The sequence below is a fragment of the Thalassophryne amazonica genome, chromosome 9, assembly GCF_902500255.1.
Source record: "Thalassophryne amazonica chromosome 9, fThaAma1.1, whole genome shotgun sequence".
Taxonomy (NCBI): Eukaryota; Metazoa; Chordata; class Actinopteri; order Batrachoidiformes; family Batrachoididae; genus Thalassophryne; species Thalassophryne amazonica.
Window position 1 is genome coordinate 3,048,049 of NC_047111.1, and position 24,718 is coordinate 3,072,766.

Genomic DNA, 24,718 nt, shown 5'->3' on the forward strand with positions numbered 1-24,718 from the left:
CCCCCCCACACACACACATAATGTTCATTTGACACACACAGTCACACATAATGTTCATTTGACACACACAGTCACACATAATGTTCATTTGACACAACACACACACACACTCACTCAAAACACCCCCCAAACCTTGCACATCAACCACAATCAAGTGCACAAATACTTGGCCCTTTGTCATGCACACACACAAAGGCACACAAGTAATTGGTCAGTCAGTTAAAGTAAATATTAGAATGTATTATAGTTTTGCAGAAGTAGGAACATTGCAACAAATCACAATCACAGGTGATGTAAAGCAGTCAATCCATTCACACGTCAGTGTGCACTCTGTCAAACTGAAAATTAACTATGTGACAACTTTAGTGTCTGAAACAAAAAAATACAACTAGAGCAATGGCCCAATTTTAAATGAGTTGTTTACAGTTGTTTACATTTCAAAACTTTACAGCATCTGATTAACACATTTTGAAAAATACCTTTTTATGTATGTACAGAGCGTGTATGCACTTTCATCATCAGATGGAGCAGCATCTTATTTGGATCCAAAATAAAAAATATATTAATATTATTTGATAATGCTCTATAGAAGTTGACATTTTCAAAGAAGCCAGACCAAGTTAGAGGCTGAAAATTTCAAAATGTATATGTATTATATAATATATGTATTATTATTATATTATATTACATATATTATATATTATATTATATATATTATATGTTTTACTGTATAATATATGTATTATATGTATATTACTGAATCTGGCCTGTCAGCTTCATGGAAAACTCATAATAATAAAGCAAAACTGAAAATCCTTAAAGTCCTCTCCCACGATTTTCACGAGTATCAGGATTCGTGCAATTAATTGCAGCGCAAGATGGCATTTTGCGGTGCAAACAAAGCTAAATCAAATCAAACTAAGTTAAATCGGTGATTATTAATCTAAATTGTGCGTGTGCAGTGTCTTTTTTTATATCGGCGTTCGAAGTTCTGGGGGACACAAGATGGCGTTTTCTGTACTTCTGCCGGCTTCACGCCTTAGCGGCAAATCAAGGTACGGTGATCGATTGGGCCCATTCCACGTAGTGTATAGTTCAGTGGCTTTTACGCATGGAGCCAGCAGCCAGAGGGCTATTCAAATAACATTCACAAGGGTAACACATCACTGCTTCTAACAATCTTTGGCCTACCATGTGAGACTGCTCTGCCCTACGATTGGATATTGGAAAACCATGTGATGGTGAACCAATTCTGATTGGACACTCACATTGCGCATGTCATCACGCAGCTTCTATGAGGGGTACAAAGATGGTGGGTGGCTGGCTTGAAAGTCTGTGGAGTTCACTTTTCAGCAAAAAAAAGTATGTTTCTTATCTCATAATCATTAAAAAGTTATTTATAATTTTGTAAAAACTTGTACTCAGCAGTCAGCCCCAGAGGGATAAGGTATGTTATTGATATTTTACCATGATTTTCCAAATATTCACCAAGCTTTAGCTGTGGTTTTTGAAAGCTTTAACCATCTTTTCAGTCTTTAATTGTTCTGAGTTAATGCATAATTTGGTTTACAATTAAAAGGAAAATCATTCCAGGTACAACTTCCAAGTCATATTCTGTTATTTCAACGTGATCATTGACAGTTCAAATGAAAGGTTGAATATAGGATCATTTATGCACTAATTTTGAGATTTGTTCTTCCAGGAGATGGAGGAGGAGATGCTGAAAAAAATCATTAGATGCAAAATTTAATTCTGGGGCCCCACAGGGCCCTAGACCCCCCCAGACCCTCTGCAAATTTTCCTCAGATTTCACAATTTTCATTTTACAGTCCTGGCGTGGTCAGCCTTATACGAGGTCTGTGAGAAAAGTATCCAGCCTTTTTATTTTATGCAAAAAAATATATGGATTTGATTCCTATGTTTTTACGTCAGCCAAGCTTGAACCTTCGTGCGCATGCGTGAGTTTTTCCACGCCTGTCTGTTGCGTCATTCGCCTGTGGGCAGGCTTTGAGTGAGCACTGCTCCACCCATCTCGTCGTTGTTTCATTGTCAGGAAATGGCGGAATGATTTGGGCTTTTTTTCCATCACAATTTTTTCAGACAGGCAGTTGGAAACCATTCAAAAAATTAATCTGGCTTTCGGTGAAACTTTTACGGGCTTCACAGAGAATAAGGAGTGTTACTACAGCTTTAAGGACGGCCCACAATGGCGCATGGGACATGTCTATCTCGGCTTTCAGTGCTTACCAGTCGAGTGAGTATAAGAGAAATTGTGGAGAGCTGGGCATGTCCCAACTTGTCCTCTAACACTCCAAAACGGAGGTGTTCCTTTGTCTTGCTTCATTAGGGAATCGGTCGTGACACGTGAAGCCTCCGCGCGGCTTTTCCATTCTCTTGTTAAAAGTGAAATCTGCAGGAAAATGGCTGATGTCCAGCTCTTGTGATAACCAGAGAAACTGCACACGACGGTCCCAGCTCCACACAGCCATCCGTTTAGAAATGATGTGGTAGTTTCTGCCTCTCAATGTTGGCTCGGAGCGCGGCGCACCGTGCGCCATTGTGGGCCGTCCTTAAAGCTGTAGTAACACTCCTTATTCTCTGTGAAGCCCGTAAAATTTTCACCGAAAGCCAGATAAATTTTTCGAATGGTTTCCAGCTACCTGTCTCTAACAGTTTCTGAAAAAATTCTGATGGAAAAAAAGCCCAAATCGTTCCGCCATTTCCTCGCAATTAAACGACGACGAGAGGGGTGGACCAGTGCTCACTCAAAGCCTGCCCACAGGCGAATGACGCAACCGACAGGCGTGGAAAAACTCACACATGCGCACGAAGGTTCAAGCTTGTCTGACGTAAAAACATATGAATCAAATCCATATATTTTTTGCATAAAATAAAAAGGTCAGATACTTTTCTCACAGACCTCGTATATCAGAAGATATACACACGTGCACGCGCAGTCAGCCTTATATATCAGAAAATATACAAACGTGCACGCGCGGTCAGCCTTATCAGAAAATATACAAACGTGCACGCGCGGTCAGCCTTATCAGAAAATATACACAGGTGCACGCGCAGTCAGCCTTATATATCAGAAGATATACACACGTGCACGCGCAGTCAGCCTTATATATCAGAAGATATACACACGTGCACGCGCAGTCAGCCTTATATATCAGAAAATATACACAGGTGCACGCGCAGTCAGCCTTATATATCAGAAGATATACACGTGCACGCGCAGTCAGCCTTATATATCAGAAGATATACACACGTGCACGCGCAGTCAGCCTTATATATCAGAAGATATACACACGTGCACGCGCAGTCAGCCTTATATATCAGAAGATATACACACGTGCACGCGCAGTCAGCCTTATATGTCAGAAGATATACACACGTGCACGCGCAGTCAGCCTTATATATCAGAAAATATACACAGGTGCACGCGCAGTCAGCCTTATATATCAGAAGATATACACACGTGCACGCGCAGTCAGCCTTATATGTCAGAAGATATACACACGTGCACGCGCAGTCAGCCTTATATGTCAGAAGATATACACACGTGCACGCGCAGTCAGCCTTATATGTCAGAAGATATACACACGTGCACGCGCAGTCAGCCTTATATGTCAGAAGATATACACAGGTGCACGCGCAGTCAGCCTTATATATCAGAAGATATACACACGTGCACGCGCAGTCAGCCTTATATATCAGAAGATATACACACGTGCACGCGCAGTCAGCCTTATATGTCAGAAGATATACACACGTGCGCGCGCAGTCAGCCTTATATATCAGAAAATATACACAGGTGCACGCGCAGTCAGCCTTATATATCAGAAGATATACACACGTGCACGCGCAGTCAGCCTTATATATCAGAAGATATACACACGTGCACGCGCAGTCAGCCTTATATATCAGAAGATATACACACGTGCACGCGCAGTCAGCCTTATATATCAGAAGATATACACACGTGCACGCGCAGTCAGCCTTATATATCAGAAGATATACACGCGTGCGGTCAACCTTATGTCAGAAGATATACACACGTGCGCGCGCGGTCAGCCTTATATGTCAGAAGATATACAAACGTGCGTGCGCGGTCAGCCTTATATATCAGAAGATGTGCGCGCGCGGTCGGCCTTATATATCAACTTTGGATGCTGTAGCTCCTCTAAAAAAGAGAGCTTTAAATCAGAAGTGTCTGACTCCGTGGTATAACTCACAAACTCGTAGCTTAAAGCAGATAACCCGTAAGTTGGAGAGGAAATGGCGTCTCACTAATTTAGAAGAGCTTCACTTAGCCTGGAAAAAGAGTCTGTTCCTCTATAAAAAAAAAGCCCTCCGTAAAGCTAGGACATCTTTCTACTCATCACTAATTGAAGAAAATAAGAACAACCCCAGGTTTCTTTTCAGCACTGTAGCCAGGCTGACAAAGAGTCAGAGCTCTATTGAGCTGAGTATTCCATTAACTTTAACTAGTAATGACTTCATGACTTTCTTTGCTAACAAAATTTTAACTATTAGAGAAAAAATTACTCATAACCATCCCAAAGACGTATCGTTATCTTTGGCTGCTTTCAGTGATGCCGGTATTTGGTTAGACTCTTTCTCTCCGATTGTTCTGTCTGAGTTATTTTCATTAGTTACTTCATCCAAACCATCAACATGTTTATTAGACCCCATTCCTACCAGGCTGCTCAAGGAAGCCCTACCATTATTTAATGCTTCGATCTTAAATATGATCAATCTATCTTTGTTAGTTGGCTATGTACCACAGGCTTTTAAGGTGGCAGTAATTAAACCATTACTTAAAAAGCCATCACTTGACCCAGCTATCTTAGCTAATTATAGGCCAATCTCTAACCTTCCTTTTCTCTCAAAAATTCTTGAAAGGGTAGTTGTAAAACAGCTAACTGATCATCTGCAGAGGAATGGTCTATTTGAAGAGTTTCAGTCAGGTTTTAGAATTCATCATAGTACAGAAACAGCATTAGTGAAGGTTACAAATGATCTTCTTATGGCCTCAGACAGTGGACTCATCTCTGTGCTTGTTCTGTTAGACCTCAGTGCTGCTTTTGATACTGTTGACCATAAAATTTTATTACAGAGATTAGAGCATGCCATAGGTATTAAAGGCACTGCGCTGCGGTGGTTTGAATCATATTTGTCTAATAGATTACAATTTGTTCATGTAAATGGGGAATCTTCTTTACAGACTAAAGTTAATTATGGAGTTCCACAAGGTTCTGTGCTAGGACCAATTTTATTCACTTTATACATGCTTCCCTTAGGCAGTATTATTAGACGGTATTGCTTAAATTTTCATTGTTATGCAGATGATACCCAGCTTTATCTATCCATGAAGCCAGAGGACACACACCAATTAGCTAAACTGCAGGATTGTCTTACAGACATAAAGACATGGATGACCTCTAATTTCCTGCTTTTAAACTCAGATAAAACTGAAGTTATTGTACTTGGCCCCACAAATCTTAGAAACATGGTGTCTAACCAAATCCTTACTCTGGATGGCATTACCCTGACCTCTAGTAATACTGTGAGAAATCTTGGAGTCATTTTTGATCAGGATATGTCATTCAAAGCGCATATTAAACAAATATGTAGGACTGCTTTTTTGCATTTACGCAATATCTCTAAAATCAGAAAGGTCTTGTCTCAGAGTGATGCTGAAAAACTAATTCATGCATTTATTTCCTCTAGGCTGGACTATTGTAATTCATTATTATCAGGTTGTCCTAAAAGTTCCCTAAAAAGCCTTCAGTTAATTCAAAATGCCAATTATCTATGAAGCCCACCTCATTTTTTGGACACGACTCAGACAGCCAGCAATTCAAGGAGAACATGCGGCTAAACATGTCACTCCCGGTCCGATTGGGGAGGGGCCTAGAGAAAACTACAGAGTCCGACATTGTTTTTGCAAAGTTACACACCGATTTAATGTTAATTTTAGTGACCTCCGATTGGCGTAACCGGGTGTCATTACTGCCGACGTGAATTACAATCTTACCAAATTTACGCTTAGCCTCAGCCAGCAGTTTCAAATTTCCTTCAATGTCGCCTGCTCTGGCCCCCGGAAGACAATTGACTATGGTTGCTGGTGTCGCTAACTTCACATTTCGCAAAACAGAGTCGCCAATAACCAGAGTTTGATCCTCGGCGGGTGTGTCGTCGAGTGGGGAAAAACGGTTAGAAATGTGAACGGGTTGGCGGTGTACACGGGGCTTCTGTTTAGGGCTACGCTTCCTCCTCACAGTCACCCAGTCGGCCTGCTTTCCCGGCTGCTCGGGATCTGCCAGGGGGTAACTAACGGCGGCTAAGCTACCTTGGTAGAATTTTCCACGGTGCGGAGCCGAGTCTCCAATTCGCCCAGCCTGGCCTCCAAAGCTACGAATAAGCTACACTTATTACAAGTACCATTACTGCTAAAGGAGGCCGAGGAATAACTAAACATTTCACACCCAGAGCAGAAAAGTGCGGGAGAGACAGGAGAAGCCGCCATGCTAAATCGGCTAAGAGCTAGTAGCTACGCTAAGCTAGCGGATTCCTAAAAACACGCAAAGTGAATAATGTGTAAATAAATGAGGTGATTCAGCAGAAGGAGTGCTTTAGTTAAGGCACGTAAAGATTACACTGGGAAACAAATCGTAATCTAGATAACTAGATCAATCTAACTGCGCAGATTAAACAGCTAACAGATACAGAAAAACACCGCTGTGCTCCGGAACAGGAAGTGATACAATACCGCAGTGAGAGCCAACATCAGAAGATATACACGTGCACGTGCAGTCATCTTTATTTATCAGAAGATATACACACGTGCGTGCAGTCAGCCTTATATGTCAGAAGATATACACGTGCACGCGCAGTCAACCTTATTTATCAGAAGATATACACACGTGCAGTCAGCCTTATATATCAGAAGATATACACACGTGCGTGCAGTCAGCCTTATATGTCAGAAGATATACACGTGCACGCGCAGTCAACCTTATTTATCAGAAGATATACACACGTGCGGTCAGCCTTATATATCAGAAGATATACACACGTGCACGCGCAGTCAACCTTATATATCAGAAGATATACACACGTGCACGCGCAGTCAACCTTATATATCAGAAGATATACACACGTGCGTGCAGTCAGCCTTATATGTCAGAAGATATACACGTGCACGCGCAGTCAACCTTATTTATCAGAAGATATACACACGTGCGGTCAGCCTTATATATCAGAAGATATACACACGTGCACGCGCAGTCAACCTTATATATCAGAAGATATACACACGTGCACGCGCAGTCAACCTTATATATCAGAAGATATTCACACGTGCGTGCAGTCAACCTTATTTATCAGAAGATATACACACGTGCAGTCAGCCTTATATATCAGAAGATATTCACACGTGCACGCGCAGTCAGCCTTATATGTCAGAAGATATACACACGTGCACGCGCAGTCAGCCTTATATGTCAGAAGATATACACAGGTGCACGCGCAGTCAGCCTTATATATCAGAAGATATACACACGTGCACGCGCAGTCAGCCTTATATATCAGAAGATATACACACGTGCACGCGCAGTCAGCCTTATATGTCAGAAGATATACACACGTGCGCGCGCAGTCAGCCTTATATATCAGAAGATATACACACGTGCACGCGCAGTCAGCCTTATATATCAGAAGATATACACACGTGCACGCGCAGTCAGCCTTATATATCAGAAGATATACACGCGTGCGGTCAACCTTATGTCAGAAGATATACACACGTGCGCGCGCGGTCAGCCTTATATGTCAGAAGATATACAAACGTGCGTGCGCGGTCAGCCTTATATATCAGAAGATGTGCGCGCGCGGTCGGCCTTATATATCAACTTTGGATGCTGTAGCTCCTCTAAAAAAGAGAGCTTTAAATCAGAAGTGTCTGACTCCGTGGTATAACTCACAAACTCGTAGCTTAAAGCAGATAACCCGTAAGTTGGAGAGGAAATGGCGTCTCACTAATTTAGAAGAGCTTCACTTAGCCTGGAAAAAGAGTCTGTTCCTCTATAAAAAAAAAGCCCTCCGTAAAGCTAGGACATCTTTCTACTCATCACTAATTGAAGAAAATAAGAACAACCCCAGGTTTCTTTTCAGCACTGTAGCCAGGCTGACAAAGAGTCAGAGCTCTATTGAGCTGAGTATTCCATTAACTTTAACTAGTAATGACTTCATGACTTTCTTTGCTAACAAAATTTTAACTATTAGAGAAAAAATTACTCATAACCATCCCAAAGACGTATCGTTATCTTTGGCTGCTTTCAGTGATGCCGGTATTTGGTTAGACTCTTTCTCTCCGATTGTTCTGTCTGAGTTATTTTCATTAGTTACTTCATCCAAACCATCAACATGTTTATTAGACCCCATTCCTACCAGGCTGCTCAAGGAAGCCCTACCATTATTTAATGCTTCGATCTTAAATATGATCAATCTATCTTTGTTAGTTGGCTATGTACCACAGGCTTTTAAGGTGGCAGTAATTAAACCATTACTTAAAAAGCCATCACTTGACCCAGCTATCTTAGCTAATTATAGGCCAATCTCTAACCTTCCTTTTCTCTCAAAAATTCTTGAAAGGGTAGTTGTAAAACAGCTAACTGATCATCTGCAGAGGAATGGTCTATTTGAAGAGTTTCAGTCAGGTTTTAGAATTCATCATAGTACAGAAACAGCATTAGTGAAGGTTACAAATGATCTTCTTATGGCCTCAGACAGTGGACTCATCTCTGTGCTTGTTCTGTTAGACCTCAGTGCTGCTTTTGATACTGTTGACCATAAAATTTTATTACAGAGATTAGAGCATGCCATAGGTATTAAAGGCACTGCGCTGCGGTGGTTTGAATCATATTTGTCTAATAGATTACAATTTGTTCATGTAAATGGGGAATCTTCTTTACAGACTAAAGTTAATTATGGAGTTCCACAAGGTTCTGTGCTAGGACCAATTTTATTCACTTTATACATGCTTCCCTTAGGCAGTATTATTAGACGGTATTGCTTAAATTTTCATTGTTATGCAGATGATACCCAGCTTTATCTATCCATGAAGCCAGAGGACACACACCAATTAGCTAAACTGCAGGATTGTCTTACAGACATAAAGACATGGATGACCTCTAATTTCCTGCTTTTAAACTCAGATAAAACTGAAGTTATTGTACTTGGCCCCACAAATCTTAGAAACATGGTGTCTAACCAAATCCTTACTCTGGATGGCATTACCCTGACCTCTAGTAATACTGTGAGAAATCTTGGAGTCATTTTTGATCAGGATATGTCATTCAAAGCGCATATTAAACAAATATGTAGGACTGCTTTTTTGCATTTACGCAATATCTCTAAAATCAGAAAGGTCTTGTCTCAGAGTGATGCTGAAAAACTAATTCATGCATTTATTTCCTCTAGGCTGGACTATTGTAATTCATTATTATCAGGTTGTCCTAAAAGTTCCCTAAAAAGCCTTCAGTTAATTCAAAATGCCAATTATCTATGAAGCCCACCTCATTTTTTGGACACGACTCAGACAGCCAGCAATTCAAGGAGAACATGCGGCTAAACATGTCACTCCCGGTCCGATTGGGGAGGGGCCTAGAGAAAACTACAGAGTCCGACATTGTTTTTGCAAAGTTACACACCGATTTAATGTTAATTTTAGTGACCTCCGATTGGCGTAACCGGGTGTCATTACTGCCGACGTGAATTACAATCTTACCAAATTTACGCTTAGCCTCAGCCAGCAGTTTCAAATTTCCTTCAATGTCGCCTGCTCTGGCCCCCGGAAGACAATTGACTATGGTTGCTGGTGTCGCTAACTTCACATTTCGCAAAACAGAGTCGCCAATAACCAGAGTTTGATCCTCGGCGGGTGTGTCGTCGAGTGGGGAAAAACGGTTAGAAATGTGAACGGGTTGGCGGTGTACACGGGGCTTCTGTTTAGGGCTACGCTTCCTCCTCACAGTCACCCAGTCGGCCTGCTTTCCCGGCTGCTCGGGATCTGCCAGGGGGTAACTAACGGCGGCTAAGCTACCTTGGTAGAATTTTCCACGGTGCGGAGCCGAGTCTCCAATTCGCCCAGCCTGGCCTCCAAAGCTACGAATAAGCTACACTTATTACAAGTACCATTACTGCTAAAGGAGGCCGAGGAATAACTAAACATTTCACACCCAGAGCAGAAAAGTGCGGGAGAGACAGGAGAAGCCGCCATGCTAAATCGGCTAAGAGCTAGTAGCTACGCTAAGCTAGCGGATTCCTAAAAACACGCAAAGTGAATAATGTGTAAATAATTGAGGTGATTCAGCAGAAGGAGTGCTTTAGTTAAGGCACGTAAAGATTACACTGGGAAACAAATCGTAATCTAGATAACTAGATCAATCTAACTGCGCAGATTAAACAGCTAACAGATACAGAAAAACACCGCTGTGCTCCGGAACAGGAAGTGATACAATACCGCAGTGAGAGCCAACATCAGAAGATATACACGTGCACGTGCAGTCATCTTTATTTATCAGAAGATATACACACGTGCGTGCAGTCAGCCTTATATGTCAGAAGATATACACGTGCACGCGCAGTCAACCTTATTTATCAGAAGATATACACACGTGCAGTCAGCCTTATATATCAGAAGATATACACACGTGCGTGCAGTCAGCCTTATATGTCAGAAGATATACACGTGCACGCGCAGTCAACCTTATTTATCAGAAGATATACACACGTGCGGTCAGCCTTATATATCAGAAGATATACACACGTGCACGCGCAGTCAACCTTATATATCAGAAGATATACACACGTGCACGCGCAGTCAACCTTATATATCAGAAGATATACACACGTGCGTGCAGTCAGCCTTATATGTCAGAAGATATACACGTGCACGCGCAGTCAACCTTATTTATCAGAAGATATACACACGTGCGGTCAGCCTTATATATCAGAAGATATACACACGTGCACGCGCAGTCAACCTTATATATCAGAAGATATACACACGTGCACGCGCAGTCAACCTTATATATCAGAAGATATTCACACGTGCGTGCAGTCAACCTTATTTATCAGAAGATATACACACGTGCAGTCAGCCTTATATATCAGAAGATATTCACACGTGCACGCGCAGTCAACCTTATTTATCAGAAGATATACACACGTGCAGTCAGCCTTATATATCAGAAGATATACACACGTGCGTGCAGTCAGCCTTATATGTCAGAAGATATACACGTGCACGCGCAGTCAACCTTATTTATCAGAAGATATACACACGTGCAGTCAGCCTTATATATCAGAAGATATACACACGTGCGTGCAGTCAGCCTTATATGTCAGAAGATATACACGTGCACGCGCAGTCAACCTTATTTATCAGAAGATATACACACGTGCAGTCAGCCTTATATATCAGAAGATATACACGTGCACGCGCAGTCAACCTTATTTATCAGAAGATATACACACGTGCAGTCAGCCTTATATATCAGAAGATATACACACGTGCGTGCAGTCAGCCTTATATGTCAGAAGATATACACGTGCACGCGCAGTCAACCTTATTTATCAGAAGATATACACACGTGCGGTCAGCCTTATATATCAGAAGATATACACACGTGCAGTCAGCCTTATATATCAGAAGATATACACACGTGCACGCGCAGTCAACCTTATATATCAGAAGATATACACACGTGCACGCGCAGTCAACCTTATATATCAGAAGATATACACACGTGCACGCGCAGTCAACCTTATATATCAGAAGATATACACACGTGCACGCGCAGTCAACCTTATATATCAGAAGATATACACACGTGCACGCGCAGTCAACCTTATATATCAGAAGATATACACACGTGCACGCGCAGTCAACCTTATATATCAGAAGATATTCACACGTGCGTGCAGTCAACCTTATTTATCAGAAGATATACACACGTGCAGTCAGCCTTATATATCAGAAGATATACACACGTGCACGCGCAGTCAACCTTATATATCAGAAGATATACACACGTGCACGCGCAGTCAACCTTATATATCAGAAGATATTCACACGTGCGTGCAGTCAACCTTATTTATCAGAAGATATACACACGTGCAGTCAGCCTTATATATCAGAAGATATACACACGTGCACGCGCAGTCAACCTTATATATCAGAAGATATACACACGTGCACGCGCAGTCAACCTTATATATCAGAAGATATTCACACGTGCGTGCAGTCAGCCTTATTTATCAGAAGATATACACACGTGCAGTCAGCCTTATATATCAGAAGATATACACACGTGCACGCGCAGTCAACCTTATATATCAGAAGATATACACACGTGCACGCGCAGTCAACCTTATATATCAGAAGATATTCACACGTGCGTGCAGTCAACCTTATTTATCAGAAGATATACACACGTGCGTGCAGTCAACCTTATATATCAGAAGATATTCACACGTGCGTGCAGTCAACCTTATATATCAGAAGATATACACACGTGCGGTCAGCCTTATATATCAGAAGATATACACACGTGCGGTCAGCCTTATATATCAGAAGATATACACACGTGCGTGCAGTCAACCTTATATATCAGAAGATATTCACACGTGCGTGCAGTCAACCTTATATATCAGAAGATATACACACGTGCGGTCAGCCTTATATATCAGAAGATATACACACGTGCGGTCAGCCTTATATATCAGAAGATATACACACGTGCGTGCAGTCAGCCTTATATGTCAGAAGATATACACACGTGCACGCGCAGTCAGCCTTATATATCAGAAGATATACACGTGCACGCGCAGTCAGCCTTATATGTCAGAAGATATACACACGTGCGGTCAGCCTTATATATCAGAAGATATACACACGTGCGTGCAGTCAGCCTTATATGTCAGAAGATATACACACGTGCACGCGCAGTCAGCCTTATATATCAGAAGATATACACGTGCACGCGCAGTCAGCCTTATATGTCAGAAGATATACACACGTGCGTGCAGTCAGCCTTATATATCAGAAGATATACACACGTGCACGCGCAGTCAGCCTTATATATCAGAAGATATACACGTGCACGCGCAGTCAGCCTTATATGTCAGAAGATATACACACGTGCGGTCAGCCTTATATATCAGAAGATATACACACGTGCGTGCAGTCAGCCTTATATGTCAGAAGATATACACACGTGCACGCGCAGTCAGCCTTATATATCAGAAGATATACACGTGCACGCGCAGTCAGCCTTATATGTCAGAAGATATACACACGTGCGTGCAGTCAGCCTTATATATCAGAAGATATACACACGTGCACGCGCAGTCAACCTTATATATCAGAAGATATACACACGTGCGTGCAGTCAGCCTTATATGTCAGAAGATATACACGTGCACGCGCAGTCAACCTTATTTATCAGAAGATATACACACGTGCGGTCAGCCTTATATATCAGAAGATATACACACGTGCACGCGCAGTCAACCTTATATATCAGAAGATATACACACGTGCACGCGCAGTCAACCTTATATATCAGAAGATATACACGTGCACGCGCAGTCAACCTTATTTATCAGAAGATATACACACGTGCGGTCAGCCTTATATATCAGAAGATATACACACGTGCACGCGCAGTCAACCTTATATATCAGAAGATATTCACACGTGCGTGCAGTCAACCTTATTTATCAGAAGATATACACACGTGCAGTCAGCCTTATATATCAGAAGATATTCACACGTGCACGCGCAGTCAACCTTATTTATCAGAAGATATACACACGTGCAGTCAGCCTTATATATCAGAAGATATACACACGTGCGTGCAGTCAGCCTTATATGTCAGAAGATATACACGTGCACGCGCAGTCAACCTTATTTATCAGAAGATATACACACGTGCAGTCAGCCTTATATATCAGAAGATATACACACGTGCGTGCAGTCAGCCTTATATGTCAGAAGATATACACGTGCACGCGCAGTCAACCTTATTTATCAGAAGATATACACACGTGCAGTCAGCCTTATATATCAGAAGATATACACGTGCACGCGCAGTCAACCTTATTTATCAGAAGATATACACACGTGCAGTCAGCCTTATATATCAGAAGATATACACACGTGCGTGCAGTCAGCCTTATATGTCAGAAGATATACACGTGCACGCGCAGTCAACCTTATTTATCAGAAGATATACACACGTGCGGTCAGCCTTATATATCAGAAGATATACACACGTGCAGTCAGCCTTATATATCAGAAGATATACACACGTGCACGCGCAGTCAACCTTATATATCAGAAGATATACACACGTGCACGCGCAGTCAACCTTATATATCAGAAGATATACACACGTGCACGTGCAGTCAACCTTATATATCAGAAGATATACACACGTGCACGCGCAGTCAACCTTATATATCAGAAGATATACACACGTGCACGCGCAGTCAACCTTATATATCAGAAGATATACACACGTGCACGCGCAGTCAACCTTATATATCAGAAGATATTCACACGTGCGTGCAGTCAACCTTATTTATCAGAAGATATACACACGTGCAGTCAGCCTTATATATCAGAAGATATACACACGTGCACGCGCAGTCAACCTTATATATCAGAAGATATACACACGTGCACGCGCAGTCAACCTTATATATCAGAAGATATTCACACGTGCGTGCAGTCAACCTTATTTATCAGAAGATATACACACGTGCAGTCAGCCTTATATATCAGAAGATATACACACGTGCACGCGCAGTCAACCTTATATATCAGAAGATATACACACGTGCACGCGCAGTCAACCTTATATATCAGAAGATATTCACACGTGCGTGCAGTCAGCCTTATTTATCAGAAGATATACACACGTGCAGTCAGCCTTATATATCAGAAGATATTCACACGTGCGTGCAGTCAGCCTTATTTATCAGAAGATATACACACGCGCAGTCAACCTTATATATCAGAAGATATACACACGTGCACGCGCAGTCAACCTTATATATCAGAAGATATTCACACGTGCGTGCAGTCAACCTTATTTATCAGAAGATATACACACGTGCGTGCAGTCAACCTTATATATCAGAAGATATTCACACGTGCGTGCAGTCAACCTTATATATCAGAAGATATACACACGTGCGGTCAGCCTTATATATCAGAAGATATACACACGTGCGGTCAGCCTTATATATCAGAAGATATACACACGTGCGTGCAGTCAACCTTATATATCAGAAGATATTCACACGTGCGTGCAGTCAACCTTATATATCAGAAGATATACACACGTGCGGTCAGCCTTATATATCAGAAGATATACACACGTGCGGTCAGCCTTATATATCAGAAGATATACACACGTGCGTGCAGTCAGCCTTATATGTCAGAAGATATACACACGTGCACGCGCAGTCAGCCTTATATATCAGAAGATATACACGTGCACGCGCAGTCAGCCTTATATGTCAGAAGATATACACACGTGCGGTCAGCCTTATATATCAGAAGATATACACACGTGCGTGCAGTCAGCCTTATATGTCAGAAGATATACACACGTGCACGCGCAGTCAGCCTTATATATCAGAAGATATACACGTGCACGCGCAGTCAGCCTTATATGTCAGAAGATATACACACGTGCGTGCAGTCAGCCTTATATATCAGAAGATATACACACGTGCACGCGCAGTCAGCCTTATATATCAGAAGATATACACGTGCACGCGCAGTCAGCCTTATATGTCAGAAGATATACACACGTGCGGTCAGCCTTATATATCAGAAGATATACACACGTGCGTGCAGTCAGCCTTATATGTCAGAAGATATACACACGTGCACGCGCAGTCAGCCTTATATATCAGAAGATATACACGTGCACGCGCAGTCAGCCTTATATGTCAGAAGATATACACACGTGCGTGCAGTCAGCCTTATATATCAGAAGATATACACGTGCACGCGCAGTCAGCCTTATATGTCAGAAGATATACACGTGCACGCGCAGTCAGCCTTATTTATCAGAAGATATACACGTGCGCGCGCAGTCAGCCTTATCAGAAGATATACACGTGCGCGCGCAGTCAGCCTTATATGTCAGAAGATATACACACGTGCGCGCGCAGTCAGCCTTATATGTCAGAAGATATACACACGTGCGCGCGCAGTCAGCCTTATATGTCAGAAGATGTACACACGTGCGCGCGCAGTCAGCCTTATATGTCAGAAGATATACACACGTGCGCGCGCAGTCAGCCTTATATGTCAGAAGATATACACACGTGCGCGCGCAGTCAGCCTTATATGTCAGAAGATATACACACGTGCGCGCGCAGTCAGCCTTATATGTCAGAAGATATACACACGTGCGCGCGCAGTCAGCCTTATATGTCAGAAGATATACACACGTGCGCGCGCAGTCAGCCTTATATGTCAGAAGATATACACACGTGCGCGCGCAGTCAGCCTTATATGTCAGAAGATATACACACGTGCGCGCGCAGTCAGCCTTATATATCAGAAGATATACACACGTGCGCGCGCAGTCAGCCTTATTTATCAGAAGATATACACTTGTGCGGTCAACCTTATGTCAGAAGATATACACACGTGCGCGCGCGGTCAGCCTTATATGTCAGAAGATATACAAACGTGCGTGCGCGGTCAGCCTTATATGTCAGAAGATACACAAACGTGCGTGCGCGGTCAGCCTTATATATCAGAAGATGATGCTATTAATACTTGAAAATGATTAGAAAAAATGTCAGTAAACAATGAATGAGAGTCTGATTTACTTGTGCCAGAATGGACAAATATCATTAAGATATTGCCTAAAACATCATTTGAAGCAAACCCCAGTGACGCCTGCCAGTGAGGCTCAGTGAAGTTTTAATGAGGCAGCCACCTCACATTCCTCTTGGCAGGAAAACCCCGACTGCTGCCTTGCTTCATGACTGAGTGTGTGGGCAGCTGCTGGCTCCGACTGGCTGGTTGATGGAAAAGTTTATTATTTTTCTTTCAGGAGAACCTTAATTCTGGCACGGCACCCCATTCTGTACCTCCAGCCCCCGTCTGGCAGCCCTTGGGTCCTCAAAGGTCAACACATTCCAACGCAGTAAGTATTTAATCATCATCAGTCCAAAGGTCCAGTAAAAATTAAAAAGTAAAGGTAAAAAAGAGAGAAAGATCTGTAACAATGGGACAGAGAGTAAGTTTTGTATGTCTTTTGCCTCATGGGTTTGATTCCCACCTGTGGCCTTTCTGTGTGGAATTTGCATGTTCTCCCTGTGTTTGTGTGGGTTGTTGAGCTTCGTTTGTGTTCTGCACTTCCTGTAAGTGCATTCATAATGGTGTGTGTTTACCGGAATGTGGTTTATGCATCTGTAAAGTAACATGTTGTGTACTTCATTTGTGTTGCAGTTTTACAAAGGTATTTGAGAAAATTCAGTAAAGCATCTCAGTCAGATCTACTGGGTCTCTCATTTTGTTCACTACCTGTCAGCCAGGACAGAATATAAGGAATAAATTGTCACATTTACAGCCATTTTTCTTGAGAAGTCAGAAGCTGAACTTATGAACATTTCCAGTGTGTCACTGAATCTGTCTGGACTTTATTTACATCAGCATTAAGAAACACAGAGTGTGCGGGAAGGAGACCGGTGAGGGAAGCCACCAAGACAGCCTTGAAGGACTCACAGGCTTCTGTGGCTTAGAGACACTGACTGCTGCATCCACATCCACAGCTTCATCTGGGACTGGAAACCAGATCAGATATAGGCTCAGGTTTCCCATGTGCCTTCTGGCAAACCACAGCTTAAATTTTGTCTGTTCTTTTGAAGAAAATCATGGGATGTACATCATGAAGCTGTACAACTGTGTCTGTTCCTCTCTGCATGTCTGTGAATATTTTCTGTGAGTCTGTCGTTCTGGGCCTGACATTCAGCCTGTCTCTGTGAGTCTGTCGTTCTGGGCCTGACATTTGGCCTGTCTCTGAGCGTCTGTTGTTCTTTGTCTGTCACTCTGCCTGCCTGTCTGTCATTCTGTCTGTCACTCGGTCTGTCTCTGTCTGCTCTGTCTCTCCAGTCACAGCCACAGAAGCTGATGGCCTCTTTAGAGTTGTCTTGGTGGCTTCCCTCACTTGTGTCCTCCTTGTACAGTCCCTCAGTTTTTGAGAATCTCTGACTACAGACAGATTTATCATCCAGTCCACCCTGTAAATGCTCACTGACGTTTGGACCTGGCAGCTTGTTGGACCTGGTTCTCTGACAGCAGTGGTGTTATTTTCTAGCTGAATGTGGAGGATCCGTGCATCATCTGTCACGATGACATGAGTCCAGAGGACACGTGTGTGCTGGAGTGTCGGCACGGCTTCCACCGAGAGGTGAGACACAGACGCACACAGACAGACAGACAGACACACACCTGTCTGTCATGATTACTTTTGTGTCAGTCTGATGGGGAACAACCTGGTGGTTTCAGATGCTGTTTCAAAGTGACTGACCTGCTCCCACAGCGCCCCCTGTTAACTGACATGCAGGTGCGACCTGCAAACTAGAGGGTGACACAGGAGTCGATTTTCACTCCTGTGCCATCCCACTCCCACAGAAAAATTCACTGCGCTGTTCTTCTAACGGTTTACTTTGTTATGGACATTAAAAGTCATGAGCCGCGTTTTTCCTCCAGTAATCGTGCATTAAGTGGAGCTAACGGGTTACGCGTCCAGCTGCTACAAATGCTAACGCCATTAGCATTCAGACAAGAGTTTAACTCTGTCTGCGAGTCAAACCACCAGATTAATGAATTTGAGCAACGGACTAAATTTTGTTTCAGGTGAGTGAGTGAAAATAATACGTGACGTTTGTGCTCTGCTAAAGTTTATCAGCTAAATTAGCTTTTAGCTGCAGAATCAATCACTGTCGAGCTGAGTTTTCTAATGTAAGAAAAGTTTTTAACTTCAAGATGTACAGTAATCAGAAATTGTTGAATTAAAAATGTATTTGTAAGGATTTTTAGGTGGCCAAGAATTTGAAAACAGAGATCATCAGTAGCTCCAAAGCTCCTGCCAGAACTGGGAAAACTCAGGAGTGAGTGAAGGTTGAACAAATTGATGCATTAATGTGCCATAAATACTCCTATTGTTCCATTTGCATTGATACTGAGAATTATTATTTTTGAGTTCTTTGAACTGTCATTTCTATTACGATGTAGTTTTCTGAACCACAGTGTATGTTTTTTGGATTAAAGTCTGGTAGCACAGTACAAGTTGTCTGAAAAGACGGCGTAGAAAAATTGACCTGACCCAACAAAAAAAAAAAAAAGTATTTATTTATTTATTGGTGGGTAAATGGACCAGAAACTGAACCAGAATGCATCTGAGATCTCACATCTTTCTGGGGGAGGACCCCCAGACCCCCCACCAGGGGCTTCGGGCCTTTGGCACTTGCCAAAAATTAAATTTTCAGGGTTTTTTTTTTTTTCTTCCATGGCCCACTTTGATCACTGATGAAGTGGAAGTTATATTCCATAGTAAAGGAAAGATATTCTGTGGTGGAGTTTACATCAGTGAAAAATTGATGTAACTCATGGAGTGTGTCCTTCCATATTAAGAGGACATCATCAGCACAGCTACGCCACCAAGAGATTTTGGAATGAAAAGGGTCGTTTTCCATGTTGGAAACATGTTTTTCTAACTGGAAACACATCACTAAACAGGCATACGATGGAGCAAAGGCATGGACTCCCCGTGGCAGTCCCTTGGAGTTGTAAATAAAATTGGAGTTTTTTTTTTAAAAGTTATTGATAAACTAATGTCAACATTTAGCAAGACAGAAAGACGCGACTTGTAAGCCTCTGTGGTGAGGTGAAGACACAAGGATATCATCACGTGCACAGCTCCAATTATTAATTCAGTTGAGAGCATCAGTTTTATCCCCAAGTTATGATGGTAGACTGTTAAGAAATTTTCTAAGAAAGAAACCAACACATTGTGAGAAGCTCAGGGAGACTCCCAAGGATGAAAAATCTGCTTTTTTTTTTTTGCCCGTTGCCTGGGTCATTTTTGAGATCAGAGTTGTTCAGTAGGAAGGTTCAGTAGGACTTTTTTTCCAAGAGGCAAGATGGCGCCTGTGTGTTTGGCATGCCGTCAGCCCTGTCTTTACCACTCGTCCAGGTTTTTGTTATTTGTTGCTGTGTTTTTGCTCTGTGTGTTCTGCTGGGACATCTCTGCCTTGCTTGTGTATAATCGTCAGTCTCTCTTGGACATTAATGCTCTTTATGAGCCGCTGCTGTCGTCTGGGTCCGGGCTAGGAGGGCCCCGCCCTGGTCTGCCACCTGTGCTCGCGGAGGTCCCGCTCCACCTGCTCCGTTTTCCTTGCGCTCCTCTCCGGAGGAGGCACCTTAGAAGGCACGGAAAGCGGAGCGGTGCATCAGTGAAATTTAAGTTTTACCTGGCAGCCTTCACTAGAGGGTCTGATCCTCGCCTCCTGTGGGATGGACGATATTTTTGGGCGTGGGAGCGCGCGCTGCGCACGAGAGGCTGCTGGATTCGTCCTGTTGTTCTTGGACTGTCCTCTCCGATGACCGGACCGGCTCCGCTAAAGCTGTGCCCGTTTGTGCCGCAGCTTCCTGCTGCTGCCTCTTGCCGGGCTGTGGAGTTTTTATACCGGTGCTGTCGTCTGCGGGCTCGCAGACGCGGCGTTTCACCTGAGCTCCTCCGGCCGCTGAAACACGCTGCGTCACTGGCTGCTGAGGAGCTGAACTTCCGCATGACTTCATTAAAATCTGTTGATCCCACCGAGATCCTTAGTTTGGGTCTCATTAACATCAGATCATTGTCTCTGAAGTCACTGCTGGTGAATGACTTAATTGTGGATCATCACCTGGATATGCTTGGATTATGTGAAACCTGGATTAAATCCACAGCTGTCCTTCCTCTGAATGAGGCCTGCCCACCGGAGTACACTTTTAGTAACGTTTCACGTGATGTGAGGAAAGGCGGGGGTGTTGCTTTTATTTATAAATCCAGGTTTACTTTAGTAACTGTTGGGGATCAGAAATATAATTCATTTGAGCATCTGATTCTCCGTTATGTCCATGATGCTAAGTACTGTCAAGGTCATAAAACTGGAAATCAGCTATGTTATATTGTCACTGTCTACAGGCCTCCTGGCCCATGCTCTGATTTTTTTAGACGAATTTGGCGCGTTCATCTCTAGTTTTTCAACTAGTGTAGACAATATTTTGATTATTGGTGACTTTATCATTCATATAAATAAGCCCTGATCCCCTCGGTAAATCATTTATGGAAATCATGGATGCACTAGGATTTCAGCAGTTCGTTCATGGTTCAATGCATATCAGTGGTAATACTCTGGATTTGGTTCTTGCACGTGGCCTTGCTGTCACAAATATCGACATCCTGCGTCTTGCATCAGCGGTCTCTGACCACTCGCTTATTAGGTTTACAATTACGCTGCCGCATTTAGTGGAGCAACAACCTTGCCTATCATTGCGGCGACGTATTAAACCATCAACTTTGACTGAACTCAAAGCGAGACTGCCAGAAATCTTGACTTCAAGCTTGATGAATTTTCAGTCGGTAGACAGCCTTGCGGATAGCCTGAATTTAGTGCTAAAGACCACACTTGATAAGACTGCGCCTCCTCTATTAAGGCCATGCCTTCCCAAGGCACAGACTCCTTGGTTCAACAGTTATTTGCGTGACCTTAGGCAGAAGGCTAGAGGGTTGGAACGGAAATGGCGTAGTTCCAAACGAGAGGTGTTCCACTTTGCATGGCGTGATGCTGTCTTAGATTATAATCATGCACTACTGGCTACAAAGCGTGCCTATTATTCTGATTTGATCAATAAAAACAAGCATAACTCAAAGGTTTTGTTTGAAACTGTGGCATTTCTCATTCATGGACAGCCATCTGTTATTCACTCTCCCTTTTCAGCACAGGATTTCTTGGACTATTTTGAGAAGAAAATTGAGGATATTAGGTTGAGCATATCTCAGCAGGCTTTGGTCCAACCACCGCATACTGCTATGGAGGTGGATGCACCCACTGAGGTGTTACCCAGATTTACAGATTTTGATGGTATCTCGCTTGGCGTGCTGACAAAGCTCATGACGTCTACAAAAAGTACAACTTGTTTACTTGATCCTATACCAACAAAACTATTTAAGGACCTGTGGCCCATTCTTGGACCGACTGTGCTGGAAATTATAAATCTCTCATTAACTTCTGGATCTGTTCCTAAATGTTTCAAGTCTGCAGTGATCAAACCATTACTTAAGAAATCCAATCTCGACCCTAGTGTATTGAAGAATTATAGACCGATATCTAATCTATCATTTTGTTCTAAAATCCTGGAAAAAGTGGTTTCGCAACAGCTCGTGGACTACCTCACTGAGAATAATCTTTTTGAGCCACTGCAGTCTGCTTTTAGAAAATATCATTCTGCAGAGACAGCACTTACTAAAGTAGTGAATGACCTTTTGCGAGCAATGGACTCAGATACCACTACAGTCTTGGTGCTGCTGGATCTTAGTGCTGCGTTTGATACTGTGGATCATCATATTTTACTCAATAGGCTGGAAAATCACTTTGGGATTACTGGAACTGCTCTTGACTGGTTGACGTCATACCTGTCCAGTCGCTCTTAGTGCGTATTGTGTAATGGCATCTCCTCTGATTGTAGGGACATGAAGTTTGGGGTTCCTCAGGGATCTGTTTTAGGCCCCCTGCTTTTTCCCCTTTATGTAGCACCTCTTGGGAATATACTGCGGCGCTTTGGGATTTCCTTTCATTGCTGTGCTGATGACACTCAATTGTACATGCCAGTAACTGCTGGTAATCTCACTCGCATAAAATCTTTGGAAGATTGCCTTGCATCAGTAAGTTGGATGTCTAATAACTTCCTACTTTTAAATTCTGATAAGACTGAAGTTATGGTTCTTGGTCCAGCGAGGTATCGGCATAAATTTGATCAGCTAGCACTTAGCTTAGGTCCGTGTGTTATACATCATACGGATAAAGTGAGGAACCTTGGAGTAATTTTTGATTCTACGTTGTCCTTTGATCTCGACTTTAGAGACATTACGAGGACTGCTTTCTTCCATTTGCGAAATATAGCGAAGATTCGTCCCATCCTGTCTATGGCTGATGCTGAGACTTTGATTCATGCATTTGTCTCTTCTAGATTGGACTATTGTAATGCTCTATTTTCTGGCTTACCGCAGTCCAGGATTAGGGGTCTTCAACTGGTTCAAAACGCTGCTGCCAGACTCTTGACACAAAGCAGAAAGTTTGACCACATTAAACCCGTTTTGGCGTCCCTGCACTGGCTTCCTGTTCCTGCAAGATCGGATTTTAAAGTACTGTTATTAGTTTATAAAATCGTTCATGGACTTGCACCTCCCTCTCTGGTTGACCTGGTAAGCCCTTATGTACCAGCTCGGGCCCTGCGTTCTCAGGGTGCAGGACTTCTGTGTGTTCCCAGGGTGAATAAAAAGTCTGTCGGTCACAGAGCTTTCTCCTACCATGCCCCAGCTGTGTGGAACGATCTCCCAGCACACATTCAGCAGTCGGATACTGTGGAGTTTTTTAAGTCACGTTTAAAGACTCATTTGTTTTCTCTGTTTTATCATTAGTATTATGAAGTGTTTTTATTCTTGTATTCTTTTATGGTTGTCTTTCTTTTAGGTCGTTTTTTTTTTGTGTGCGTTTTAAATTTTTTAATTGTTTTTGTGTGAAGCACCTTGAGACGATTTTATCCTAATTGGTGCTATATAAATTAAGAAATTTGAATTTGAAATTTGAGGAAGCGTTTAGTGCTGAATTTAGTGCTTTTAACATCAGGCACCTTGTTGGGCAACGACAGGGCCCTCAGGATAATAATATTGAGCCGTTGGCGCACTGTGATTCACTTGACTGACTGCATTTGTGATGAAGGTGAGTAAAAGGGCCTTTCACACTGCACGCGTTGAGGGCATTAGACGCGTTGCGGATCACTCTAAAAAGCACCATTTTCAATTAGATGCTTCCGGGAGCGCGCATTGCTGCTTGTCAAGTTGCTGGGGTCAAAGTTCAACCCAATCCAACTTTTGCTGCTGTGCGCTGTGACATAGGTTCACACTGTCCAATAGAAACAAGGCATCAGACCAAAACACAGAAGAGTACAGAAACGTCTCACAGAACAGCTCATTTCTACACAGCAGTTTTCTGAAGAAAATCCTTGCAAATGTTTTTTTTTAATAACCTCAAAATTAATTTCTGATTACTGTAAAAAAGAAAAAGTTTCTTATATCAGAACACTTGTAATTAAAATAGTAAAAAACCTTGATCTGGTAACCTATGTAGTGAATTTACAGGTCCTTCACACAGGCGCACCAGAATAATGTAGCGAAATTCTAACTGGAGAAAACGCAGTTAAATTAGTGTTATTTCTGAATCTGTAGGTAAAATAACAAAGCTTTTAACTGGAAAAGATGCAGTTAATCAGTGTTATTTTTGCAGCTTCAGGTAAAATAATAAGCATTTAACTGGAAAAGACAGTTAATCAGTGTTATTTTTGCAG

The 24,718-nt window shown here is 42.5% G+C and overlaps 1 protein-coding gene across 1 annotated transcript in view; it reads left to right on the plus strand.

Moving 5' to 3' along the window:
- The window catches only part of ttc3 (tetratricopeptide repeat domain 3), a 190,832-nt gene that overhangs the window by 160,009 nt on the left and 6,105 nt on the right, over positions 1 to 24,718 (plus strand). Inside the window, exons 46-47 of the mRNA XM_034177494.1 lie at positions 17,160 to 17,252; positions 18,426 to 18,518. Coding sequence (XP_034033385.1) covers positions 17,160 to 17,252; positions 18,426 to 18,518 — 186 coding nt within the window. The remainder of the gene's footprint in view (positions 1 to 17,159; positions 17,253 to 18,425; positions 18,519 to 24,718) is intronic.